The sequence below is a fragment of the Naegleria gruberi genome (genome assembly GCF_000004985.1).
Source record: "Naegleria gruberi genomic scaffold NAEGRscaffold_46, whole genome shotgun sequence".
NCBI classification, from domain to species: domain Eukaryota; phylum Heterolobosea; class Eutetramitea; order Acrasida; family Naegleriidae; genus Naegleria; species Naegleria gruberi.
This window is the reverse complement of record NW_003163281.1, coordinates 131,670-155,349: the sequence shown is the minus strand read 5'-3', so window position 1 is coordinate 155,349 and position 23,680 is coordinate 131,670. Positions and strand designations below refer to the sequence as shown.

Sequence of the window (23,680 nt, the reverse complement as noted above, 5' to 3'; positions counted from 1 at the left end):
GTGTGATATTTAATTTTATTCAATCTACTTTATTATTGAGGATAAATTCTATGCTATTGGTGAAACTGTTTATATTTATTGAATCAATTTTGAATCAGTTTGACCAGAAGATTGTTGCTGGAATTTGGTTGGATCTTTTCTCTTTTTGGAAGTTTCAGTGGATTTGAAATGTAACCATTTCTTTCTAAATTCATTCATCATTTCAATTTTATGAGAGGTAATGTTGGTGAAACTCCCCAAGAAGGAATTGTGAGCTGGAATGAGATGTTCACTTGCAAATTTCTGAGCATCCACAAATACATGTTGTAAATCAGCAGCTAATTCTTTTGATTGAATTACAGATAGAATTCCCGAATAACCTTTGAAATGGATTCGTTTGGAACTGTTTGGAGCTAAGAATCGCTCATAGATTTGAAGTGCTTGCTCCTGATCATTGAGTGAAACTATAGAACCAAATTCTGTGGAATCTGTTCGTGTGGTGACTGCTGTATTGGTATCTGAAGAGCTGGTATCATCATCTATGAAATTTCCCTCCTTAACTTGTTTCATGATTTGACGAATGGTCGATTGATAGGTTCCCTTCTTTTCCTTAAATAGTTGAACACTTTCCAAAAATTCAAAACAATGATGTTCAGTCTCACCAACGCAGAATTCATTGAAAAGAGATCTCAAAACTGGATCTGTCATGGTTTTGAGCACCATTATTGATCTAGTATTTTTGAGTTTTCTTGCGGACAGCTGTTGAGATCTGATTGATGTGATAATAATGAATAACACAATCGGTAAGGTCAATGCAAGACAAACAGCAATCACAATAATCTGTGTGGAGGTTGAACTTTGAATCGTCTGATCCTGATTTGCACTAATATTCTTAATATCTTGCAAAAAATTAACATATGAGCTCAGGAATGTGTCCATCCCTTCTAAATGTTCTGGTTGATTGAATAGTTCATTGGCAGTGGTATAATCTTTCGCAACTATTGCATCGACTACACCTTGTTGTAATTTGAATATTGGAATATCGTTGGCATTGGTCAAATTGGTCAACTTGGCACTTGAAATAATAGAGAAGACAACATTGAGAGAAGTAATGAGTGAGTTCTTTGCAGTTTCGTATTCTTTCGCATAAGTTCCATTCATTGAAAACACTGTAATATACTCTGTCATTATCATTTCATTGTAATAATGATAACAATTTCCAATTTCAATAAGAGCCGTCGATAAAGGCCACTTGACAACTGCATACGTCATAATTGAGTAAATAATTACAACAATAAATGCAATAATTAATAGTATCAGTGCAAGAACAGACATTATTCTTGTACAATTAAAGACCATCTTTCCACAACATTCGACATGCATAAATGAACGTTTCGAATATTGAGATAATGTTTGTGTCTTTTTCGATTTGATGGAAGCAGTAGTTTTCTGCTTGTATTGCGAGACAATGTCCATGATGTGATTTTGAGTGAGTGGTCAACCAGGAACTTGTTTGATTTTTTTTGTAGGTGTTATTGTTATCTTGTGCCCTTTTTATTCGGCATTATGAAATACCTTTCGTTTAGATATCTCCCAAATTTGTAGTCAATTGACAATTTGATGGATCCTTTAGTACAGAAGATTTATTGAATTTAGGCAATTGGTTTCCAATAGCTGGATACAATGATGCAGAAACTTGTCAACAAACCTATTGTAAATTTCTTCAATTTATTGCCTTCCATTGTTGGAATCTGAACAGATATGAGAATCGCCAAGTTTCGGTCTCTCTGACCTGCGCAATCTTTGAAAAAAAATGGAAAGTGACTTGACCTCTCCCAACAACACTGATACTTTCGGTCTCGATGATATCTTGAGTGCGCAGGCAGATGATGATGACAATGATTTCAAACCATCCATCACAATCAAACACATTGAAACTGCACCAAATTCTCACGACGACAAGAAGAAGAAACGAATCAGAGAACAGAAAGGTCAAAATTTTATTACTTTTTGCAATATTTTGGTTATTTTGTTCAGTTTTGCAATCTTAATTGCAATTATATGTTTAATTACAATTCCTAATCAGTTTGCTCAGGAAATTCCTTCGGTTGACTTGATGGGGAAGAGAACTGATTTGTATGCTGTTTATGTTGTGTTGAGAGATTTAATTCGGTTGGCTATTGAAAATCGAGGTGGCTATTCGATTCAAACTGGTTATTACTATTATCTGCCCTATAGAAATTATTTGAATAGTTCAATAGCTGAAATGGCCAAACTGTTTCCTGTTGGATACACTCATCCATTTTTGGAAAGGAAATTAGAAACCTTTCCAATATTTGAAAAACATTGGGATCACATGATTGAAAAAACCTGTTCATTTATTACGGTGAATGGAACACTTTATGTTTATCTTAACGAAACTCTCCAACAGGAAGCAAGAGATGAATTGTATTCTCCTGGATATGCAACAGATTTCAATGAATTTCAAGCGTTGTTGTTTGATTTTTTGGATTCGGCAAGTTTAATCTCAACTAGAGCAGATTATTTGAGAAAGGATTCGTTGATTGTATCCATTTCATTGATTTGTTTGAGTGTTGTCGTGTTAATTCCAACAATAATTCTGCTCTTTGTTTTTGCTATTCGAAATGAGAAACGAAATAAGATTCATTTTCACAATGCCAATAATTCTCTGATGAAGGACACTATGAGTGATGATTTTTCTAGAATGAAATTCAAATTTTCATGTCAAAATAGTAATTTATTGAATGAATTCCTACTTTTGGAAAAAATTCAGTTTTACAAGGATTATTCCAATGAATCTTTGAACATGCAGATGAAACTATTCGAAATAGCACATCAATTGTTTGATAAGCAAGAGGTTGGACCAAATGAAACATCAATTACCAAAGCATATAATGAAATTGAAAAAGCAATTAGTTATTTAGAAAGATTGAAATACGAAACTGTAATTGAAATAATGGATACTTATGAAATTTCAAGTGTGGATTCAGGAATCATTGATAATTACAATAATAGAGAAGATGTATTTGAAGAAATTGATCTTCTCCCTCCAACTCTTTTCCAACAATTAGCAAATGATTTAACCGAAACATTAGCAGAAACTCACATCCACTATTTAGAATCCAGAGGAAATGGCAAGATGATCGACCTGGAAGATGTTCATATTCAAAACCAGACAAGTATATAATCATCACCTTTACAACTTTTTTTCTCTACAACTTTGCACTTTACACACTTCTGAAATAATTTTATACTTTATTTTGAAATATACAAAATAATTTAAAACTCAGAATTATTATTATAAGTATACAAATTATTCATATGTTTGTGAATCATAACATCTTGAATTCCATAACCACCAGTCATATTAATTGGATGAGTGGAAGAAATCATCACTGACTCAGTTATATGATGGGGTTGTGGAATTAATACTGGTGCTTGTTGATGTTCAACTTTCACAGGGACAGCATTAGATTTCTTAGCTTTCTTTGATTTCTTCTTTGTTTGTTTGGGGTTGACTGAAGGAATTTGTCGATCCTTGGTTGAGTTGGTAAAGTAATGTGATAGATTCATTTTCTTTGGAAAATTATTGGATTAGAGTGATGGTAAATTAATTCTCTCCTTTTGATATTTCTTATTTTGGTCAATTTACTTTAAGGGAGAGAAGATATGACTTTCCCGCCTTTTTTATCCAGTTTAAAGAGCTTCAATAAAAAGATTAATAATTTTCATTAACTAAAAAAAATAAAAAAAATGAATTGAAATCTCTCCGTATTAGAGATGGTGTATTTCGGATGATGATTATTAGTTACTAATTAATTATATCATCACCATTTCCAAGTACTTGATAGCTGGACATATAGAATAATAATCGCTCACCTAAAACAATACTTTGAAGATACCAGCTATTTATTGTTCATATCCAAGTCGATAGATGATTGTATGTATTGATGGTTGTAGGAAGTTATTTATTATTTAATAATACGTGAAATTTATGAATCCTATTAAGACGTATTGGAGAAAACCATACGGATCGATTACAAAAACATTTAATTCAATCAGATTGAAATTAGAACGAATATTATTACCTCATTACAATAGAGTTGAACTAAATATCTATTTTATACATTTTTGGAAATTACCAAAAAATTAACATTTTACAATAATGGAAAGAATCGTTCTCAAGGTCAATTCACCATAATATAGATCTCCCAAACCTGACCTTGATGAAAATAGTAATATGCTCCAGGCAAAATGGTATTTAAGCTTTGCTTCACCAACAGTCAACCGAAATCATCAAAAAAATCAAGAATGAAAACAAGAGTAATAACACTTGTGACTTTATTGCTATCAGTTCTCCTTTTGCATTCCTTTGCATACTCTCAAAGTTTAGTGATCACTGTCAATAGACTAACTTTGTTCAATGGTGATAATGTTACCATTACAAGCAATGAATTAGCATCAACACTCAATGGATCACCTTCACCAGCCAGAATTGTTTACAATGTGCTTTCTATTACTAACGGCCAATTTCAAGTTAGAGTTGGAACAAACCAATACACTCCAGTAACTCAATTTTCTCAAGATCAAATTAATTTGGGTAATGTGAGATTTATCCATCCTGGTAATTTAGCTGTTCCATCTTATACTCTCAATGCTTTTGATCCTGTTCTTGGTGTAACTAGTGCTGCATCAACTGCAACTATTACCTTTACTGCATTTAGTAGAAATGTCATTGGTGCTCCTCGTCCAGTTTTTGAAGCATCTGTCAATCCTTCTACTTTGAATGTTACTTTGAGAATTACCATGTTCAAGACAGGAGGTGTATTCAGTGATAACTCAACCACAGGTGTATTCTTCAATATTGGTTTGTCAAAGCAATATACTTGTTTGTCCAATGATTTAATTAGAGATGGATTTGTACTCGTTACATCAACTGCTTGGTACAATGTCTATCAACAAGTTTTGACTTTGAATCAATTTACTTCTAATCCAAACGTACAATGGGTTTCAAATGGTGGTGTGGTTGACTTGGTTGCTGTTATGTTTGCTGATTACATGATTCAAACCAATATTGTTTCTGGAGGTTCTAGTCAAAAGAATTGTTACGAAACAATTTTCACACAACGTTATATTTTGACTATTACTCTTGCAGTTACTCGTATTAACTTTGATCAATCCTCTCCAAATACCTTCCTCAAACCAAAGAGAATCTTTGTTAACGATTTGAATCGTTTGGAAATTAGATTGGAAGTATGGACAACCATCACTCAAAATGCAACCTCTTGGTTTGTTACTGGACCTTATGCTTTCACTGTTACTGATGCTGTTTTCACTGGTCTCTCTGGTGGTTTCATGTACTACCAAATTGTCATGCAATCTAATGTTATTACTGCAGAAACTAACTTTGGTGGCGACTATTCTCTATCATTTAGAACAAATGGTGGAAATACATACAGTATTGCCTACACTCTCCAATATTTGGTGCCATATCCTGCAATTGAGGAAGAATTGGTATTTAGTACGAGTGCCTTATCTTATGCAAATAGTGCCTTTACTCAAGTTCGTACTCAATTCGGTCCAACTGATACCATTTACATTCGTGTTGAATCTCCATTGGCTCCTTCACTTGCTACTCAAAGCATTATTCCTTACAATGTTATTTTGTGTTGTTACTCCAACTTTGCAACCATTCCATCAAATCCTGATTGTAGAAATGCTTCCAGAACAGATGCTACCTCTGATAATATTTTCGTTTCTGGACAAGCTGTTAGAGCTGGAGGTGTCGATGCTGATTTGCTTTTCTCTGCTAACACCACTTATGGATTCGACTTTGGATTCCCATTGGCTATCAGAGATGATACTGACAGAAGATGTTTCCTCACTATTGAAAGTTCCTACTCAAGTAGAAATAATATCAGAAGTGCTTTGGCTGTCAAAGACAGTATTCAATCCCTTACTTACCGTGTTTTCGACTATGTCGCCTCCACAACCAAGAAGACAAATAATGGCTCAATTGCTACCGTCAATTATGCTATGGTTGCCTTTGTTTTCTTTACAATTTTGAACTTTGTTCTCTAATCGATTTTAAGAGAACAACAATTTTGCCCAATTAACAAATTGCCTGTACACAAATAAATTAGTGAGATACGAATTTTATTTTCAGTTTGTATTAGTTGTTATTATTTAATATTCTTCAACATTTGAAACAGTTGCTGGTTCGTCAGAATTGGTGTGGTCAGAATTTCCATTAGTGAGTGGCATATCCAAGTCGTCATCATCTTCATCCTCAATGTCAGTAATTGCTGGTGTGTTGAGAGGAATTGTGAATGGAAGTTTGCTGAGCCATTTGATACATGTTACAATTTTTTGTTGACAATCTGCTTTTCTTATAAAGGCCTCTTCTTTGTAGTATCTTTCGAGAATCTTTGGCTGAGTGAAGAGGAGACTTATTATTACATCTAAACATTTTGAATTGAGGCATTCTAAAATCAAGGCACGGAATCTAAATTCAAATTCATCAAAAGGAAGATCAAAATGGTGTTTGCCCTTTGGAGGAGCTCCCTTTTCCTTAACTTCATTATCAATTAGATTTTTCACTGTTGAATTTACTCTGACAACAATGGTGGAAAGTTGCTTTGTAGCCATGATGATTGAAGTGGAGAGTCCAGGTGTTTTGGAGAGTTGTTCATTAATTTCCTCAACAAAATGCCACACAGTAGGGGTAGAGAAGAACCAAAATGGTGGGGAGAAGGAGTGTGAGAAGACTAGAACGATAGATTCACACAATCTTTCATTCAAGATTCTTCTAAGATCCTTTGAATTGGAAGAATCTCCAATCTTCTCCAAATCTCCTTGAACTGATTCAACATTTTCATCAAAATATTCAATAATTGCCAATACTGATCTCTTCACACTTCCAATTGGATCGAGGAACATTCTTTGCTTATCGTTAAGGTTGGAATTTAACAGGACAGATGTCTTGGCTTTTGGTTCCTTTGGTATATCAACAACAGTACCACCATTTTGCATATTGGTGATTGTTTGGTGTAATCTCTTTGATAAACTCTTGGCTTCCTCAGTTTTGGTCTTGAGTTCGGATCTGAGTTGCTTCTTTTCATCTCTGAGTTGTTTGATTTCATTTTGGAGAGAATTTGCAGAGGCAACTTGTTGTTGGAGTTGTGAAATGGTTTGATCCTTGTCCATGAGTTCTCTGTTGAGTTTGGAAACTTGCTCAGATGATGTTTCATTCTCAGTCTTGAGAGTTTTGATTTGATTATTGAGATTTCTCTTTTGTTCAACTTCATTGTTGTATTTCTTCTCGACGCTCTTAACTTTTTCATTCAAAGAGGCGATTTCCTTGTCCTTTTGTTCAAGTTCAGAAACCTTCTTCTTCAGATTGTCACGTTCATCCTTCAGTGATGATACTTCCTTTTCGAGATCTGTAACCTTTTGACTGGATGATGTGTTGACAGACTTGTTATTTTCTTCAAGTTTCTTGATGTCTTGCTTCAACTTTTCAATGGCTGTTTGTGATTCTTCGAGTTGTTTTGTAACATCCTTTAGTTTAGATTCTTGTTGGGAGCCCGATGATTTAGATTGCTCTTCGAGTTTTTTGATATTTTGCTTCAAAGTTTCAATTTCCTTTTGAGCAGTTTGAAGGTTAGAATTGAGTTCTTTGGATTTGGTTTCTTCCTTTTGAAGTTGGGATTTAGATGTTTCTTCGGATTTGGTAAGTTCGTCCTTCAATTTCTTAATTTCCTTTTGTGCATCATCCAAGTTCTTTGAAAGGTCTTTGAGTTTACCTTCACCTTGTTGTGAGGAAGATTTTGAGTTTTCTTCGAGTTTTTTGATTTCTTCCTTGAGTTTTTTAATTTCGGATTGAGATTCTTCCAAATTTTTGGTTAATTCCTTGAGTTTACCCTCTTGTTGAGATGATTGCGATTTTGCTTGTTCTAGATTTTTACCCTCTTCAGCAATTTGTTTCTTCAAAGTTTGCAATTCATCCTTGGATGAGGTTAATTGTTCTTCTACTGAATTCTTCTGTTGATTCACTAGATCTCTTTCCTTTTGTACCTTCATCAATGACTCTTCCAAATCATGAACCTTCCTTTGAAGTTCATTGATTTTTTCGTATTGTTTCTTCAGCTCATCATTAGATTCACCAGTTTTGTTATTGATAATTTCGGAAATTTCTCTTTCCTTTTCTTCAATTTGCTTCTTGAGATTTTCGTTTTGTTGCACAGCCAATTGTTTCTCACTTTCGAGTGTTAAAATTTCTGATTTCTTTTGTACAACAGTATTGTTAGATTCATCGAGTGTTGATTGCAACTTGGAGACAGATTCTTCCAATTCTTTAATCTTGGATTGTGACGATGCTTTCTCCTTCTCCAAGTTTGCTGAAACTTCTTGCAGGAATTCTCTCTCTTTTTTGAGGGATGTTTCAAGAGTTTCATTTGTGTTACTCAATTGTTTTTCGAGGTGGCTAATCTTTTCACTCAGATCCCTTTCAGCTTGTTCCTTATTTGAAGTGACGTCTGATGTATTTTTCCTCTCTGTCTCGACTTGATTCTTGAGTTGATCAATCTCACTTTTCAATTTAGTTTCAGTTTCTTGAGCAGTCTTGTTAGAATTTTCGATATCTGATTTGAGTTTTTCAATTTCACTTCTCAAACCTTGTTCTAAAGCACCTGCCTGAAGTGATTGAGACTCTTTTTCCTTTTGTAATTCTGCATTCTTTTCCTCGAGAGCTTGTTTTGCAGAATCTAATTTCTCGTTCAGAGATTTCACTTGTGAGTCCTTTTCCTCACTCAATCTATTCTTCTCCTCAGTGAGATTCTTCTCAATTTCTGCTTTCACTTGTTCGATTTGTGATTTTTCAGATTGAACACTCTTGATCTGTTCTTCTAATTGTGATAAACTTGATTTTGCAGTTTCGAGTTGTTGATTCAAATCGCTCAACAAACGTTCCTTTTCCTCTCTCAGTAACTTTTCCTTCTCTTCTGCCTGTTTGATCTCTTCAACTTGTTTTGTCAATGCATCAACCTTTTCAGTATTCTCTACCATCTTTTCAACAATTACCTCCTTCTCGACAATCTTCTCAACCTCCACAATCCTCTCAACAATCTTTTCAACCTCCTTCTCGACAATCTTCTCCACAACACTTGGTTCTTGTGCAACAACAACAGAAGAAGAAGGTGTACTATTCAATTGTTCAATAGTCTTTTCTAATTCATCAACTCTGGCTTTTAATTCCTCACATTCTTTCCTCTTCTTTTTGTAGTGTCTCTTCAATTTGTTGATTTCCTCTTCAGAGTCACCACCAGAAACACCACTTTCCTCCTTCTCTCCTTTGTCTTTCTTTTTCTTTTTCCCTTCCTTTTCAGCACCACCTTCTTCAGTTGTAGAAGTAGCAGCACCAATAGATGATGATGAGCTTGTTGTTGTTGTTGTTGTTGATTCAGATAAAGTTGGTTTTGATTCTTGGTCTTCATAACCATCATCATCACCATACTCTTCAGCTGTTGTTGTTGTTGTTGTAGATGAAGAAGATGAAGGCTGTTCTACTACTGCTGCTGATGTTGTAGTTGTCGTTGTTGTATTGGAAGAAGCTTGGTCTTCATATCCATCATCATCATAACCATCATCGTCATTGGCTTTGGAGAGGGCTGTAGATTTAATTTCTGATGGATCGAGATCATCATTCTTACTAATCACAGAGGCTTTCCGTCCTCCACCTCTAATGACAGAGCTTCTGGCCTTTAGTTTGATTGTTGACATTTTTTGATGATAGAGAAAATTCAGTGACGGCTGAAGAGACAAAAATGGGTGTTGAAAAAAACTGAGCTGAAGAGAGACAATAGGTGAGGTTCATGAATTTAATTGCAATATTGGTGTTGGTGGTTTTTCATGTTGTAAAGTTTCGTATAGTTTATAATAAAGAAAAATTTAAAGATTGGATAGAAGTATGATAGAAGAACAATTTGGTACAAAAAAATCGCCGTCAGTGAACTTGTGCTTGTCAAGTGTTTCACCCAAACGACAGTTTCACATAGTGGAAGCACAGTGTTTATTAAGATTGTGCACTTAATAGCTCAGAACATTACGAATTCCTATTAAAAAAAATCTGGATTCTTAATATTCAATTCCAACATGAGAGAAACCATAAACTGCTGATCAAACAATAACTTCTTACCAATGTAAGGGAGTGTTTTGATATTTTGTTTTACCATCTCTCTAACAAATTCTTCATTATTTTTACAAGGTGTTTCTTCCATATTTGCTGTTCGAAAACGAATTGCCATTTCAGCAAATTTATGAGTATTCTGCACATGTTTTGGAAAGTAACAAAAGCAATGTCCTTCACTAATTGTCAACAATTGAATGATGAATTTCTGATCTTCCCAAAATTTACTTGGAATATGGTTAAGTATTTTGCAGAATATTTGTTTAATACTCGATGCACCAAACGAAACAACCTTTTTGATAAAGTATTTGTCTGCTAGATACTCTCTTGGAACTAGTTCCCATTCGATATTCCAACCATAAGAATCCTGCATTAGTAAATTCAAAAGAAAGTGTTTGTAATTTGTATTGGCTACCTTCTCTCTTGAAAGATGTGTAAAGATTTTCTGTATTCTTACATCGGATTTTGTTTGATCCAGTATGACAATCACTTTGGATTCGGATGCCTTTCTCTCTGCTAAGTAATCTGAAAATAATGAAATTGGTTTGTTTTTAATTATTGGAAATATTACTTGGTTGAAAGTGTCGATAGGGTCTTGGTGCTACTTTCAGAACAGTTTCATTTGGAGGCTTACGTTGTTTTTTCTCTTATTGGATTGTTGTTTCTTCTTGTGTTTTCGAGCCATTTTTTAAGGTTATTGAGGTAAATCAAATTTTGTTGAGGACTTATTTTTTGATTTTGGGAAGTTATTGGTTATCTCAAGAATTTTAACATCCTTAATTTAAAGATAATTTGTTGGCTGATCCAAATAATGTAACGGTTACACAACAAATCAAAAATAAAATAATATTTTTATTTTTAATATTAAAAAATTTAATTACACCATGCCATCCTAATCAATTAACTTTTTCTAGTGGGTTCCGTCTAAAACATAATGATTGAAGGCCGAAGCCATTTATCTCTGACAAGCAATGATGTTCTATGAAGTCATAATGTACTGAAGGTTTTAAGGATAACGGTTTGATGAATATTAGAAACAAAAACGTCTATTGTTCTTATTGACTCTTTTTCCATCCATCATCAACCAATTATACTATTAATTATAATAATAATAACAAGAAAATAATTCTTATTAATTCTTATTCTTGAATATATTATTATTCCAATGCCGGAACCAAACAACATCAACACTTCTAGCAAAAGGAAACCCTCTACAATGGGAAGTCCTCCTGCTTCGCCCAGTGGTAACTTATTTTCCTCTCCAAGGAATTCATCTTCATCGAATACAAGCAGAACAAGTGGTTTCAAAAAACCACTATCACCCTCGGCAATATCTTCTACTACTAATAATTCTTTACTGTTGGGAGTTGCTTCTCCTATTAAAAAGAAGGAAGGACCTAAAGCCAAGACTAAGAAAACAAACATTGAATTTGAAATACCAGAAATTGTCATTGAAGCACCAAAAGAAAGTGATAATGTTAGTCTTATTCAAATTAATATTGATACCGATACAACAGCTTCGAATCAAACAGATACTATTAAACCAGAAACATCGAACAGAAGACCATCAATTATTGGGTCATTGGTAATGGCAGCTGCTACTTCAACTAGGTCTTTAATTGCTTCTCTTTCATCAAGAAAGATGCCAGCCACTCCAATTATCATTCAACTCGATCCAACTCCAAGTAATAATGTGGGAAGAGTTAAAGTAATTGAAACTAATGAGATTGTAACAAATAAGGATTTACAACTTGAAATACCATCAGCATCCACAACATTGATACAAACAGGAATGGAGACATCAGAACGGTCTAAGGAAATTTCTCAACAACATCAAAAACACACCCCAAGTAATATTCCATCTTTCAAATTGTCAATTAATTTGCCAACACTTGTAATTCCTCCAAAACAACAAACTTCAACCATTGTAAACAATCATGCTGCAATTCCACAATTACCTCTCTCTTCACTTTCTAATGACAATAACCAATCAAATATCAATCAAGTAACTAATACTGTGCAATCGGTAGACATTGCCATTCCAATACAACAACCTGATGTAACAACACAAAGCCTTTCTAAAAAACCTAAGGAGTCTCCTAGAGTTGAAAAGATGAAATCTCTTCCAAATCTTAATCCCTCAAGACTCAATCAGTCACCTAAAAGCTCACCAAGAGAAATACCCAAACTAGAGACACACGACTCTACTCCAACAATACTGAATAATCTTGATGAAACTTTTGTTGAAATGAATAGGGCAGAGAGGGATACCATTGCAAATCATTCCTCTTTAACAAATCCTCAACCTATTCCAACCTTGAAACCAAACAATTATCTTACTGTAAATCCTTTTCCAAATCAACCACTACAAAATCCACAATACACATCAAAATTGAAGGCAGTGAGCAGGTCTATTCTCTTTGATATGGAAAAAGAAAACGATACCAATATCAAAAAACCCAAACAGCTACATACACCTTGGGGTACGATTGAGCTCTCTTGTTGGAAATTATTTTCCATAATTGGATTGAGTGCAACTATCATTCTTCTCGTTTCATTATTAATTTGTGTTACTTTAAGCTTTATATATAGGACATCGGAAACAGAAGCAAGACTTAATGCTCAAGCATCAGACTTGAAAGCAGTTCTTAGTGATATGCATATTTTAACTCATCAAATAGTATATTTAGGATTTTCAACAAAAAGGTATCAGTCATACATGTCATTAAGGACTCAGGCGTGGAATTTTCTATGGAATTTATCTGATTCTTTGCAGTATGAGTACGAAAACAAACCATACTTGTTTACTCAGTACTCTTTAGCTGATTATAAATCCTTGATAGAAACACCTACAAAACAGATTTTGTGGACGTTTACAGAAATTGTTAACAAAATGTATTATGACCAAACAGACTCGGCTGTAAGTTTTTATTTCCCTCAACACTATTTAATAATTTTAAAAAGATTGACCAAATACAAGACTTTGAGGACTGTGGAGGAAGTAGAAACGTATCAGATTCTATCAGCATTCTTAGAGAATATTCTCTATCTTTGTTTTCAACACATGATAAAATTAGTTATGTGTCAACGAGTATGAACCTAATATTAGGAGTGCTCTCTTTGATAATTGTAATTCCAGCCCTAATACTTTCATTTACATTGTCTCTTAACAAGGATGCTCTCCATAGAAAAAGGTGGAAGAAGGCAAATGCTATCGTATTATTGGATACTATGGCAGATGATCGATTGAGAGATTTATTCAGAGCTCACTGTGAAAAGGAAATGGCTTTGGAAAATTTCTTATTCTTACAAGAAGTTTCCATATATAAGGATTTATGTATTAAAGCTATTGAAGCTCAAGATGCAATGTATGGAGCTGATTTAGAAATAGGATCAGCCTCTAGTAGTATTGCCTCCACAACAACAAGTTCTATTACAAAATCCAAGAAACAAAAGCAATTCAAACAAGTGACAGAAAAGGCTGGTACATTTTTACAAGGAGCTAAGGTACTCAAAAAATTTGGATGGTTGAGTGATAAGGATATTGACACTGTGGAGCAGAAAAAATATGAAAAGGCCTTTGAAATTTACAAAAAATTTTTAGATATGCATGGTTACCATACTATTAATACTAACAAGGCCAATGTTCAGGAAATTAAGGAAATGGTTGATGGATTTTTAACTGGTGAGGTTGACTTTTTACCAGATACTTTGTTTGATACACTTGAAAGAGAAATTGCAGAGCTACTCGTTGATACACACAGAAGATTCAAGAAAACATTAGCTTTCCAAAAACAAATGAAAATTGAGAAATACATTCAAATGAAAAGAAGATCTCGAAGAAATACCACAGTTTCAGAGCAATAAAAGTAATTTTACTAAATTGTAATTCTTGTTGTATACAGAAGCTTACTCACTTTGGTTTATTGTTATGGAAAAATCCCAATCTGACAGGAGAGATATTATCCCTTGGTCCTTGGTGGGTACTCTCTTGTGAAGTTTACAAAAATACGCGAGCGACCAATATGAGGTACCAACCAATCATTTGACTTGGCCTGAAGTTGTGCACCAATAAATTGAAGGAACGAAAACAAGATAAATAGAGGCATGGTTGTAGAATGATTTCAAAGGGGCTCATTAAAAAATAGCCCAACTACGAACTCCCCACCAAAACCACACACACTTATTAATTTCCTCTCTTAACTACGCTTTGACAAACTGACAAAATGATGCTCTCCTTCTCTAATACTAATCATTGTGCTAATCACTTCCATACTGCATCAACTACTACTACTGATAATTCAATGAATTTAGTAGACTCACTCATCAAGTCAAAAGGATGTGGTGAATCAACTCTCAAACAAATGATTCTTCAACATGGTCGTGTAATTAAAGGAACAAATATTTTGAAGGTCGATTCATTCCTCAATCATCAAATTGATCCAGAATTGTCAAGATTAATGGGAATGGACATTGCCTCTCGTTTCATTCTTGATGGTGTCACTAAAGTTTTGACATTGGAAACTTCTGGAATTCCAATTGCATTAATGGCAGCTCTCTACCTCAACGTTCCTCTCGTTTATGCAAGAAAAGTCAAACCATCAACCCTCACAGAACAAATCTATGCCACCAAAGTGCATTCCTTTACAAAGAATGTTGAATACGATGTTTGTGTCTCTGCCAAATATTTACAATCAAATGATAAGGTTTTGATTATTGATGATTTCCTTGCTTGTGGACAGGCCACACAAGGACTAATTGATATCATTCATCAGGCAGGAGCTTCCATTGTTGGTGTTGGTATTTCAATTGAGAAGGGTTTCCAAGAGGGAGGAAAGAAATTGAGAGAACAAGGTGTGAAATTGGAAAGTTTGGCTGTCATTGATAGATTCACCGAAGAATCTGTGATATTCAGACAATAATTTGTTTTGAATAATTTGTTTTATTGTAAATAATAAATATTAGAATATTAATATATTTAAATAATTTCGGAATTGATTTACACAATAAATAGGAAAAAAATGAAAGAACGAGAAAGATCACTCCTTCCCACTAGTTCATTCCCTAGTGAATTTCTATCTGTCGATCTCACCCGATCCTTCATAAGTATTGAAACCATCATTGAACAAGTATCGTCCAATCGTGGTGGTGTTTTGTATTTTGATCCGATCATAATGGATCGTCTTTCATTGTATACTCATCAGGCTATGATACTTGTCTTGTTAAATTTAAAACCATTCCTAGTATTGAAGGATGAAGAAAAATATGGTGAAATAATGTATGATTATGGAGTAAAGAGAATGATGGAAATGGAGAATAGATATGTGAGAATGGTGGAAGGTGCTAAGGAGAATGAATCACTATTGGCTAGAGATTTGAAAACTAAGAATTCTAATTTGATGGATGCATTATTTGAGACTGTTGACAGGTTTTTATTAGGAGAGTTGTCAGTTTATGCCAAGAATGCAGTATTGAGAGAAAGGATATATCTAAGTGAGAAAATTGGCAAATTACATGATTACTTGGAAACGTTTTTTCAAATTACCGACAATTCAATGAACATGCTTACTTTATCAAGACATATTTATCGAATTTTTGAATATTTAAATGCTGAAATTATAGAACTTACATTGAATGCAGTTAACAATAGTATATGTACGTTGGAATGTATGACGGCTGCGATTCATACCGATCCTGAACTTGTGGGAACGTTTCACTTTCGCTGCATTGGCTATTTTTCTCCACTTTGCTTGGATTTATCTGATTTGTCTGAATTTTCTATTGATGGCTTAATGCCATCAATTAATTTGCAATCTGTGGAAAGTAATGAACCATCCCAACAGGAAGAAGAGCAATTGGAGTCAAGTACAAAGAAAAGAAAATTGGATCCCGAATGGTTTTTAATGAGAAGCATTCCTTTTGAACTTCATGAAGAGTTGGTGAAGCATTTTGACACTTTAGAGACAATTCTAAGAATGAGGCTCGTTTGTAAATATTGGAACTACTTGATAGTCAAAAATCCTTCAATTTGGAAATATCTGACTTATTACACACTCAAAAATAACCCACTGTTTCATCAATATTCGATGATAGCTAATGAAATTCTAGCTAACGATTCATATTTCTTCTCTGCATACGGACACAAGATAGTTCGAAAGGAAACTAATTGGTTTGATATTTTCAAGATTAGATTCTATCACTATTTGAAAATAGCTAATTTTATTCTAAATAAGCCGTACTCGCTTGAGTTTAAAGAAGTTGCAGATCTTGCCAAACCTATCATGAAAGAGACTTTTCACTTCTGCTTGATTTACAACACCTTTTCAACATTTTCCTACCGAATTTTTCACAGAATTTTCAAATTAGACGAAAAGGAGGGCTATACACTATCATGTTTCATTGACTGTAGAACACTTTCAGGGTTATTGACCTCCTATTTGTTCCCATCAACAGGTGGAATTGCTTTTTACTCAAATTATGATTACACTGAATGTTTGGTTGAGTACTATGAAGAAATGCCGACGTCGAAATTTGAAATAACTCCAAAGATGATTGAAACTTGTTGTTTTTCTTTTGATTTCCCAAATAGAATCAACCATATTGTTGAATATTTACCTGATGAGAAAAATCTATTTACCATTCTTTCTGACAATATAAGTAGTGATAATGCTTTCATTGGGTGCCCAATTACAAAACCCCTATTAGAAAAAGGATGTTCAAAAGAGAATGACATTCTACTCTTGGTTCATCTTGATGGTAAAAGCATGCTAAACTATGTCATTTCAAAGAAAGCTCTACAACAACGAGAATATAATCAATGCAGACTCTACCATATCAAATATTCAAATCAACAACTCCTGGAGGAAGTGATAGACCCCGATTATTGTGAAAGATAGTCTATACCAGAAACTAGAAACAAAAGGAGATATTGAATGGTTCTAATAACCTTGAACGATTTGATTCATATAACATTCGCGGAGTAACAGCCCTTGAGTAATGCTCCAACCGTACTCAAGAATTAAGGAGTGGCCACAAACAGATGCAATTGGCATTCGATCATATCAAATTGCGCCAAATAATAATTAACAGTACAACATGCACCCTTAATCTAAAGACCACAGACAAAAAAATTGCAATGATCAAAATAAATATGCTTATTATTTGTTATTTGATGCAATTGATGGTACGGTAAAAACAATTTCAATTTTCGAAAAGAGAGATAGATGATTAAGAAAAGAGAGTGAATCCATTATTCAATCAATGACTCAAACATTTGACATCTACATGATGGAACACAGAGGAGAGGAGTTGGAAGAAGTACCAGATGCATCATGTTTAAAATATAGACCTAAAACAAGAAATTACATTTCCACTCCCAACAGATATGTGGAGATTTAAATGTCCAATCTTGAATAAGGCAAAAGATGGGGACTGTGAGGATCGAACTCACGACCTTAGGATTATGAGACCTACGCGCTACCGACTGCGCCAAGTCCCCTTACATCCTCTTCCTTAATATCCACTTTATCAGAAATATATAAACATAAAATACAAGATTTTAGTAAATATTATTTCAAAACTATGCGAGCTGTTTTAGCAAATAATTCCTCTGAAATTTCCACAACAACATTTGCTATCTTTTCTCTATACTTTTGTAGAATAACATCTAAATGTTCATTTAGGAACAATTCCTCATTGAAATCATTAGATTTTCCGCTTATGATTATTTTTAAAATTCTCTTATCCTCACTTGGTAATCGATTAGTCTTGAGTACTTTTTCAATATCTCTAAATATTCTTGATAGGAATGAAAATTTTGTAGAAATAACTTCACATTCTAGATCGTCATATAGAATCATATTAGGATTGATTCGTATTTCATCTTGTTTCTGTAACACTTCAGTCCACAAATAGATGGAAAGTTTTGGGGCTACTGGGAACAATGATATGACCATTATTTCAATAAACTTTTTCCAACTATTTGAAAAATCATGTTGTAAAGTCTTTTTCAATTTTTCAATTTGAGTTGATACTCCTTGAATAAAAGGCAATGCTTTGGTAATGTATTCGGCTTTTTCAGATTGGTTATGTTTTTTGCAAGTGTGGAGGGTTTTGATGGCTTGACTAATTAGATATTCATCAAGAATACACTCTCTGATTGGTAAATCCCTTTGCGATTCTCTATTGAGATTATGTGATTGTTTGAAAAACGAAATCAGATTTGACTCGTATATTTTGTATCTTGTAGATATATTACTAACTGATGAAGAATTAATGGCCATAACAATACCATCAGAAATTGTTTCCTCTAAAATTGGGAAATGTTGAGTGAGGTAAAATAGGTTATTATAGTTAGGAAAACGCCGTAATTTGAAATCAAGGTCGAATTCATAAAATCTATCGTGAATTATAAATTCAGGTATCTTTTTCAAGAAGGAGGAGAAGAAAACTGATCTAGCCCCAATTACAGGAGGACTCACCACTGAAATGACACTCTTTTGAGTTTGGATTCTGAGGCGAAGAGCTTCGAATCTACTACTTATTGACGATTCACAATTGTGAATATTATTTTGCAAAATATAATCCCAAACTTTCTCAGTCAATTCATCAATTTCAATATCCCTCTCATTAAAGAATTGCAAACACAGTAAAAAAGTACTGGATATTATATAATTTTTGGCATATTCGTCTGGGTTAAATTCTTGTGAACGAGAAAGAATAATATCTCTTAAATCTGAGTTGATCAAATCAATAATGGTTTGGTTTTTCATTCTCTCACTGATTTGTTTTATCCATCGCTTGTTAGTAACGAGACACCATCTATTTTCTAAAGCTATTTTGTTTGAATCATCGTATGCATAGTAAAATCCGAGGCCTCTCTTGGTGAATAAGGAAGCAATCTTATCAGAAATATTGTAACAGTCTAATCTTCTTTCTGAAAGCTTAGTTTTCAATAATTTACAATTAATACTTTCGTCTAACTGGATAGTCACATTGGATTGACTGTTATCATTACGAAAAAGATTATTTTCAAAGTCAGAATCAATTAATTCACTGTTAATATATGAATAATAGGAATCAATTGAGGGCTTTTCACTATTCTTGTCATATACATAGAACTCATAGTCTTCTGGTAAACAAACAGGAATAGTATTATAAATATTGGCACCCTTAATTGTCAATTCATTAGGTATAATTGAACATGAAATTTTAGCTTCTTTCAATTCAGAACTATTGAATTGCTCAAGACAAGTAAATTCACCTCTTGTTTTTGTCCTATTTTGATAAGATAAATTTTGTATCATGTCTGTACCACAAATAATCAACTCAGCATCCTCATTCGTTTCATAAATTCCATAATTACCATCATTAATACTAACATATTTACATGAAAATATTGATTCCTTATAAAAATCTCCAATTTTAGCCACAATATATATACATTTACTATCATTATCATATTTCTTTAATCTTTGTATAGTGTCAATTTAATTAGGAATTCCTTCTTTACAAATTGACCAACTTTGATATCAAATGTTGGAATATTCTGTATAAGATGATTCGATATCATTCGTTTAAATGTATAATTAGCCAACGACTCCAAATATAAACTATTTCTATCATCAATAAAATAAATATTATCATCATGAATATTAATTCCAATTCTTTCCAATGTCTGACAGGTCACGGTTCTAAAACTATCCTTCATTTGTGAATTATCCATACTTTTAATACAAATAAATAATTTACAATAGTCTCCTTCGTGTACTTGTCTCCATTTACATTCCATATCGGCCAATAGTATTTTCTTTAAATCATCAATGGTTAATTCCTCTTGTATGCCCTTTACGAAAATTGTTGTCATGACAATGGTAGGAAATTCAACATTGGCACCTCTCAATTCATCATTTGATTTCTTGAGTTTGTAATATTTGATGGCACATTGGTTCAAATTTAAGAAAATGTTCTCTTTGTGTAATGACATTTTTTTTTAATTGCAAAATCAGGAATGCACTGTAATCATACATCACGTTTCAATACAATCACGTTGTAATTAATAAACTTTACAATAATATTTTTGTAATGGTGCACTTTGAAATCTGTTCTTTAAAGTTCGGATAAATTGAAATGGTTTGTGGAAACGACAAAAAAAATGATTTCATCAGATTGTTGGTTTAACATTCTCTCATTTCTGTGTTTGGATGATATTTTAATGATGGAAAGTTGTGGAAAGGCAATACAGATTGTTTTTAAACAATATGACACAGTATTGTTTGGAAATTTATGGAATTTACTGTTGAAATATAAACTTTCTGATGATCATCACGATTCCGATGAAGGTGCTACTCATCATGTGGTTGATTTAGAATATTCATACAAAGAACAGTTACTGAATTATCTCAAACAGTTGGTCAACTCACTAAAGATGGAAATTAGCAGTGAATACCCTCCAGGGTATCATGACAATAACGATAAACAATACATCAATGTTCATGTTCGAAAAGCAGCAAATAATTTCAAAATACTGACAAGAGTTAGTTTGGGAAATATATTTACGTGTAATTGTCAAGACAGAATTTCACAAATGAAAACTTGTTTGGAATTGATGGGATGGAATATGTTTTCTCCCCAATTTAACTTGATCCTTTTCAAATATTATACATATAGAGTTCTATTTCCAAGTTATCCAAACACAGTTGCTGGATTGGTTGTGTACGAACCCAAGAGTATGATTCCAGGATCTTGGGATACCTTCTTTAGAGGATCAAAAAGTGAATATGAGGAACCAACTTTCAAATTTGATGAGGATGGCAATATTGTGGCTAGATTTTGGATTTTACATTACAATCAATTGGCTGCTGGTTTTATAGATACCACAGGGGCCTTACAATATAGCTTATTGGAAATTAGAGTTAAATTAACAGAGCCATCTATTGATAGTGTTTCACATTTGAAAAGTGTTCCATGTCCAAGAAGTGAAAATTTCAAAGCACATGGAGGTTGCCTTGTCATGTAAGCGAGAGAATATCTTTTATTCACAATCCTTCTCTTGAATTTGTAAAACAATTCTAGGTCTTGGAATTGCAATGGGTGAAAGAGCATTGGTTGAGGTGGAATTGGAAAGTTGTGGAGATGATGAATTTGGATTTAAAGGAGGTGAAGGGGAGAGAATATTATTCATGGTATTATAAGACTCTATTGCTACCACTTTAAAGGTTTCAATAAAAAATTTACAAATTTGAAATGTCACTGCCAAGCAGCCAAGTGAACTGGTGTTATAGTTATTTCGAATGGGTGATTCATTAGTGGATTGTCTGTTTGATGTTGGTTGAGATCCTAGTGATGTATGACTCTCAGATGTTAGTAATCCAGAGAAGGAGATTGAATCTGAAAAGCTTTCATTTCTCTTTGCTGACAAAACCTTATCCAACTTGAAAGCAGCTTCGAAATGAGATCCAAAGTCGTAATATCCCTCTATCCTTTCCTTTACTGTAAAGGAATTCTGATTGTAAAATGATAAAGCATGTTGATTATCGACTTTACAATGCAGAGTTAATTTGGTACAATAATAAGGATCAACCGACACAACTTCTTCCAGAATTTGTAACATTCTTGAGGCTAAACCTTTTCTTCTGTGTTTCTTTTTTACACCCAAGGTCATTATATAACAAACATTGTACTTGTCTGGATATCCAAATAGAAATTGCCAAAATCCACCATCAGTATTTTCCTCCAATGTTATTGATGTCGAACAAACTCCAATCAATTCATTATTTTCCTTGCTAAATGAAAGCAATGTATACGTCTTGCTTTTATCCAATAATTTCAAATAAAAAGGTTTGTTATATTGAACTGGAAATAATTCTTGTTGTAACTTTTTAAGAGCTGGTAAATCATCTCTTGTAATTGTTCTATACAAATATTCCGAATCTTCGAATATAATCTTGTTAAATTTATGAGAATCATAAGACAGTGTATTCGGGTGTTTTTCATCCTCTCCATAATAAAAACTCGAATTGTGATGAATTGGTATCGACGTTGTACTATCATCATATATTTCCATATTATTGTTATTATTATTATTCTTATTAAAATCATCACTAAAATCCTCATCCATAGACTTGAGGGACGAATTCAACTCATCTATCATTTCCACAAGTTCTTTCGACATTTTCCGATAAAATCAAAATAATTATAATTTGTTATTGCCCTTGATCGGAAGCAATTTTTGCTATTGATTGTAAAATAAGATCGAATACAAAATTATTATTATTACTATTATTAATTTATAAAAATAGTAGAATAATGAATGTATTATTCAAAGCCACAACAATAATAAACGGCACAAGAAGGGAAATTTAATTCTTGTTATTTTTTTATAGTTGATTTTCGATCTAAACTATTTTTGAGAATTTTCTTTTAGGAGTAATTTGCAAAATTGAGAATCTCTCTCACATATTTCAGCTTACCAACGATTGTGTAGCTGATACTGGTTATTCTACCAACGATGAAATACATGCCAACAAAAGGAAAGATAGAGTCCTCTCTGTTGATGAAGATCCTTCATTAAAGAAAATTAAGCCTAATTTTATAATAGTTGAAGAAAACTTACCTCTATTAACTCACGACGATGTCCTAAAAATTCTAAGCGAAATTATACTCAAAAAAGAACCACTTTCGAGTAAGGAAATCATGTTCCATTTAAATATTTATACCAACTATCTCTTACATATGAAACTGATACATTTTTAGAATGATTAAATAATTGAACATTGTAAATTGTTTAATTTATTATCTATGATTGGTAATTGTATGAAAAATAAGCAGAAACTATGTCCATTATTAGCAGGTACTTATCATATTGTAATTGAAAATAATTTAATTGGAAGTACACACCTAAATATATTCCAATTCCAGTAAAAGTTCAACCTAATGACCTCACTTTTTTATTAGATAGTTTACCAACAATTTATCCTCTAATTGTTTTGAATATTTTTCTTTTAGGGTTGTGTTAGTAATTTCCCATGAACCACGATAAGTTTCATTCTTCCCAATGATATAGATCCCTTTAATGATATGTTTATTCCAACATATCCAACAATTTTATTACAAAATTTATTATTATACTAAAAATCATATCAGAAAAATATGTATTGTTTTTGTTTTTCTCTAATTGTTTGAATCCTATACCTGCTTAATATATTATAACTCGAGTATTTCCTCCAGTGTTCTTGTTTCCATTGTACACCCTGTGCGTTCAGAAAATTGTTTCAAAGCTGCAATTTCTGCATCTGTTAATTTTTCAAAAATACTTAATTCATCATCTGCATCCGTTGTTGGTTGGTTGGTTATGTTTCTATCGTCAACCTCTTTTGTGGTGTAAGGATGTAAATCATTAGCCATTTTTTATTTGTTTTAATCACTAGCTTACTATTTTTGCCGCAAGTTACCAGCAAATAAAACACCATGCCAACAACAATGCGTGAGATTAAA

General features: G+C 33.1%; 9 protein-coding genes and 1 non-coding gene across 10 annotated transcripts; 5 read left to right on the top strand and 5 right to left on the bottom strand.

The window, feature by feature from the left end:
- Window positions 1-75: 75 nt before the first annotated feature.
- NAEGRDRAFT_71391 (uncharacterized protein) lies at window positions 76-1,455 on the bottom strand (the record flags this gene model as incomplete). The annotated part of the gene is made up of 1 exon (XM_002673415.1): window positions 76-1,455. One exon carries the CDS (start codon window positions 1,453-1,455, stop codon window positions 76-78), a length of 1,380 nt encoding a protein of 459 aa, XP_002673461.1.
- Window positions 1,456-1,792: 337 nt separating this feature from the next.
- NAEGRDRAFT_51550 (uncharacterized protein) lies at window positions 1,793-3,187 on the top strand (the record flags this gene model as incomplete). The annotated part of the gene is made up of 1 exon (XM_002673492.1): window positions 1,793-3,187. One exon carries the CDS (start codon window positions 1,793-1,795, stop codon window positions 3,185-3,187), a length of 1,395 nt encoding a protein of 464 aa, XP_002673538.1.
- Window positions 3,188-4,254: 1,067 nt separating this feature from the next.
- NAEGRDRAFT_51549 (uncharacterized protein) lies at window positions 4,255-6,081 on the top strand (the record flags this gene model as incomplete). The annotated part of the gene is made up of 1 exon (XM_002673491.1): window positions 4,255-6,081. One exon carries the CDS (start codon window positions 4,255-4,257, stop codon window positions 6,079-6,081), a length of 1,827 nt encoding a protein of 608 aa, XP_002673537.1.
- A 5,321-nt stretch (window positions 6,082-11,402) lies between these two features.
- NAEGRDRAFT_80909 (RGS and transmembrane domain-containing protein) lies at window positions 11,403-14,066 on the top strand (the record flags this gene model as incomplete). The annotated part of the gene is made up of 2 exons (XM_002673490.1): window positions 11,403-13,106; window positions 13,151-14,066. The coding sequence occupies 2 exons, from the start codon at window positions 11,403-11,405 to the stop codon at window positions 14,051-14,053; spliced, it is 2,607 nt and encodes an 868-aa protein (XP_002673536.1). The 3' UTR covers window positions 14,054-14,066.
- Window positions 14,067-14,335: 269 nt separating this feature from the next.
- NAEGRDRAFT_82726 (phosphoribosyltransferase) lies at window positions 14,336-15,166 on the top strand. Its single transcript, XM_002673489.1, has one exon. The coding sequence runs from the start codon at window positions 14,413-14,415 to the stop codon at window positions 15,106-15,108; it is 696 nt and encodes a 231-aa protein (XP_002673535.1). The 5' UTR covers window positions 14,336-14,412; the 3' UTR covers window positions 15,109-15,166.
- Window positions 15,167-15,207: 41 nt separating this feature from the next.
- NAEGRDRAFT_51545 (uncharacterized protein) lies at window positions 15,208-17,082 on the top strand (the record flags this gene model as incomplete). Its single annotated transcript, XM_002673488.1, has 1 exon — window positions 15,208-17,082. The coding sequence occupies one exon, from the start codon at window positions 15,208-15,210 to the stop codon at window positions 17,080-17,082; it is 1,875 nt and encodes a 624-aa protein (XP_002673534.1).
- A 529-nt stretch (window positions 17,083-17,611) lies between these two features.
- On the bottom strand, window positions 17,612-17,684 carry NAEGRDRAFT_t511. The gene has a single exon. It is a non-coding gene; the product is annotated as a tRNA-Met (tRNA).
- A 70-nt stretch (window positions 17,685-17,754) lies between these two features.
- On the bottom strand, window positions 17,755-19,491 carry NAEGRDRAFT_71384 (uncharacterized protein; the record flags this gene model as incomplete). The annotated part of the gene is made up of 1 exon (XM_002673414.1): window positions 17,755-19,491. The coding sequence occupies one exon, from the start codon at window positions 19,489-19,491 to the stop codon at window positions 17,755-17,757; it is 1,737 nt and encodes a 578-aa protein (XP_002673460.1).
- Window positions 19,492-19,611: 120 nt separating this feature from the next.
- On the bottom strand, window positions 19,612-20,171 carry NAEGRDRAFT_80907 (uncharacterized protein; the record flags this gene model as incomplete). The annotated part of the gene is made up of 1 exon (XM_002673413.1): window positions 19,612-20,171. The coding sequence occupies one exon, from the start codon at window positions 20,169-20,171 to the stop codon at window positions 19,653-19,655; it is 519 nt and encodes a 172-aa protein (XP_002673459.1). The 3' UTR covers window positions 19,612-19,652.
- A 1,047-nt stretch (window positions 20,172-21,218) lies between these two features.
- NAEGRDRAFT_51543 (N-acetyltransferase) lies at window positions 21,219-22,358 on the bottom strand (the record flags this gene model as incomplete). Its single annotated transcript, XM_002673412.1, has 1 exon — window positions 21,219-22,358. The coding sequence occupies one exon, from the start codon at window positions 22,356-22,358 to the stop codon at window positions 21,219-21,221; it is 1,140 nt and encodes a 379-aa protein (XP_002673458.1).
- Between the last annotated feature and the right edge of the window lie 1,322 nt (window positions 22,359-23,680).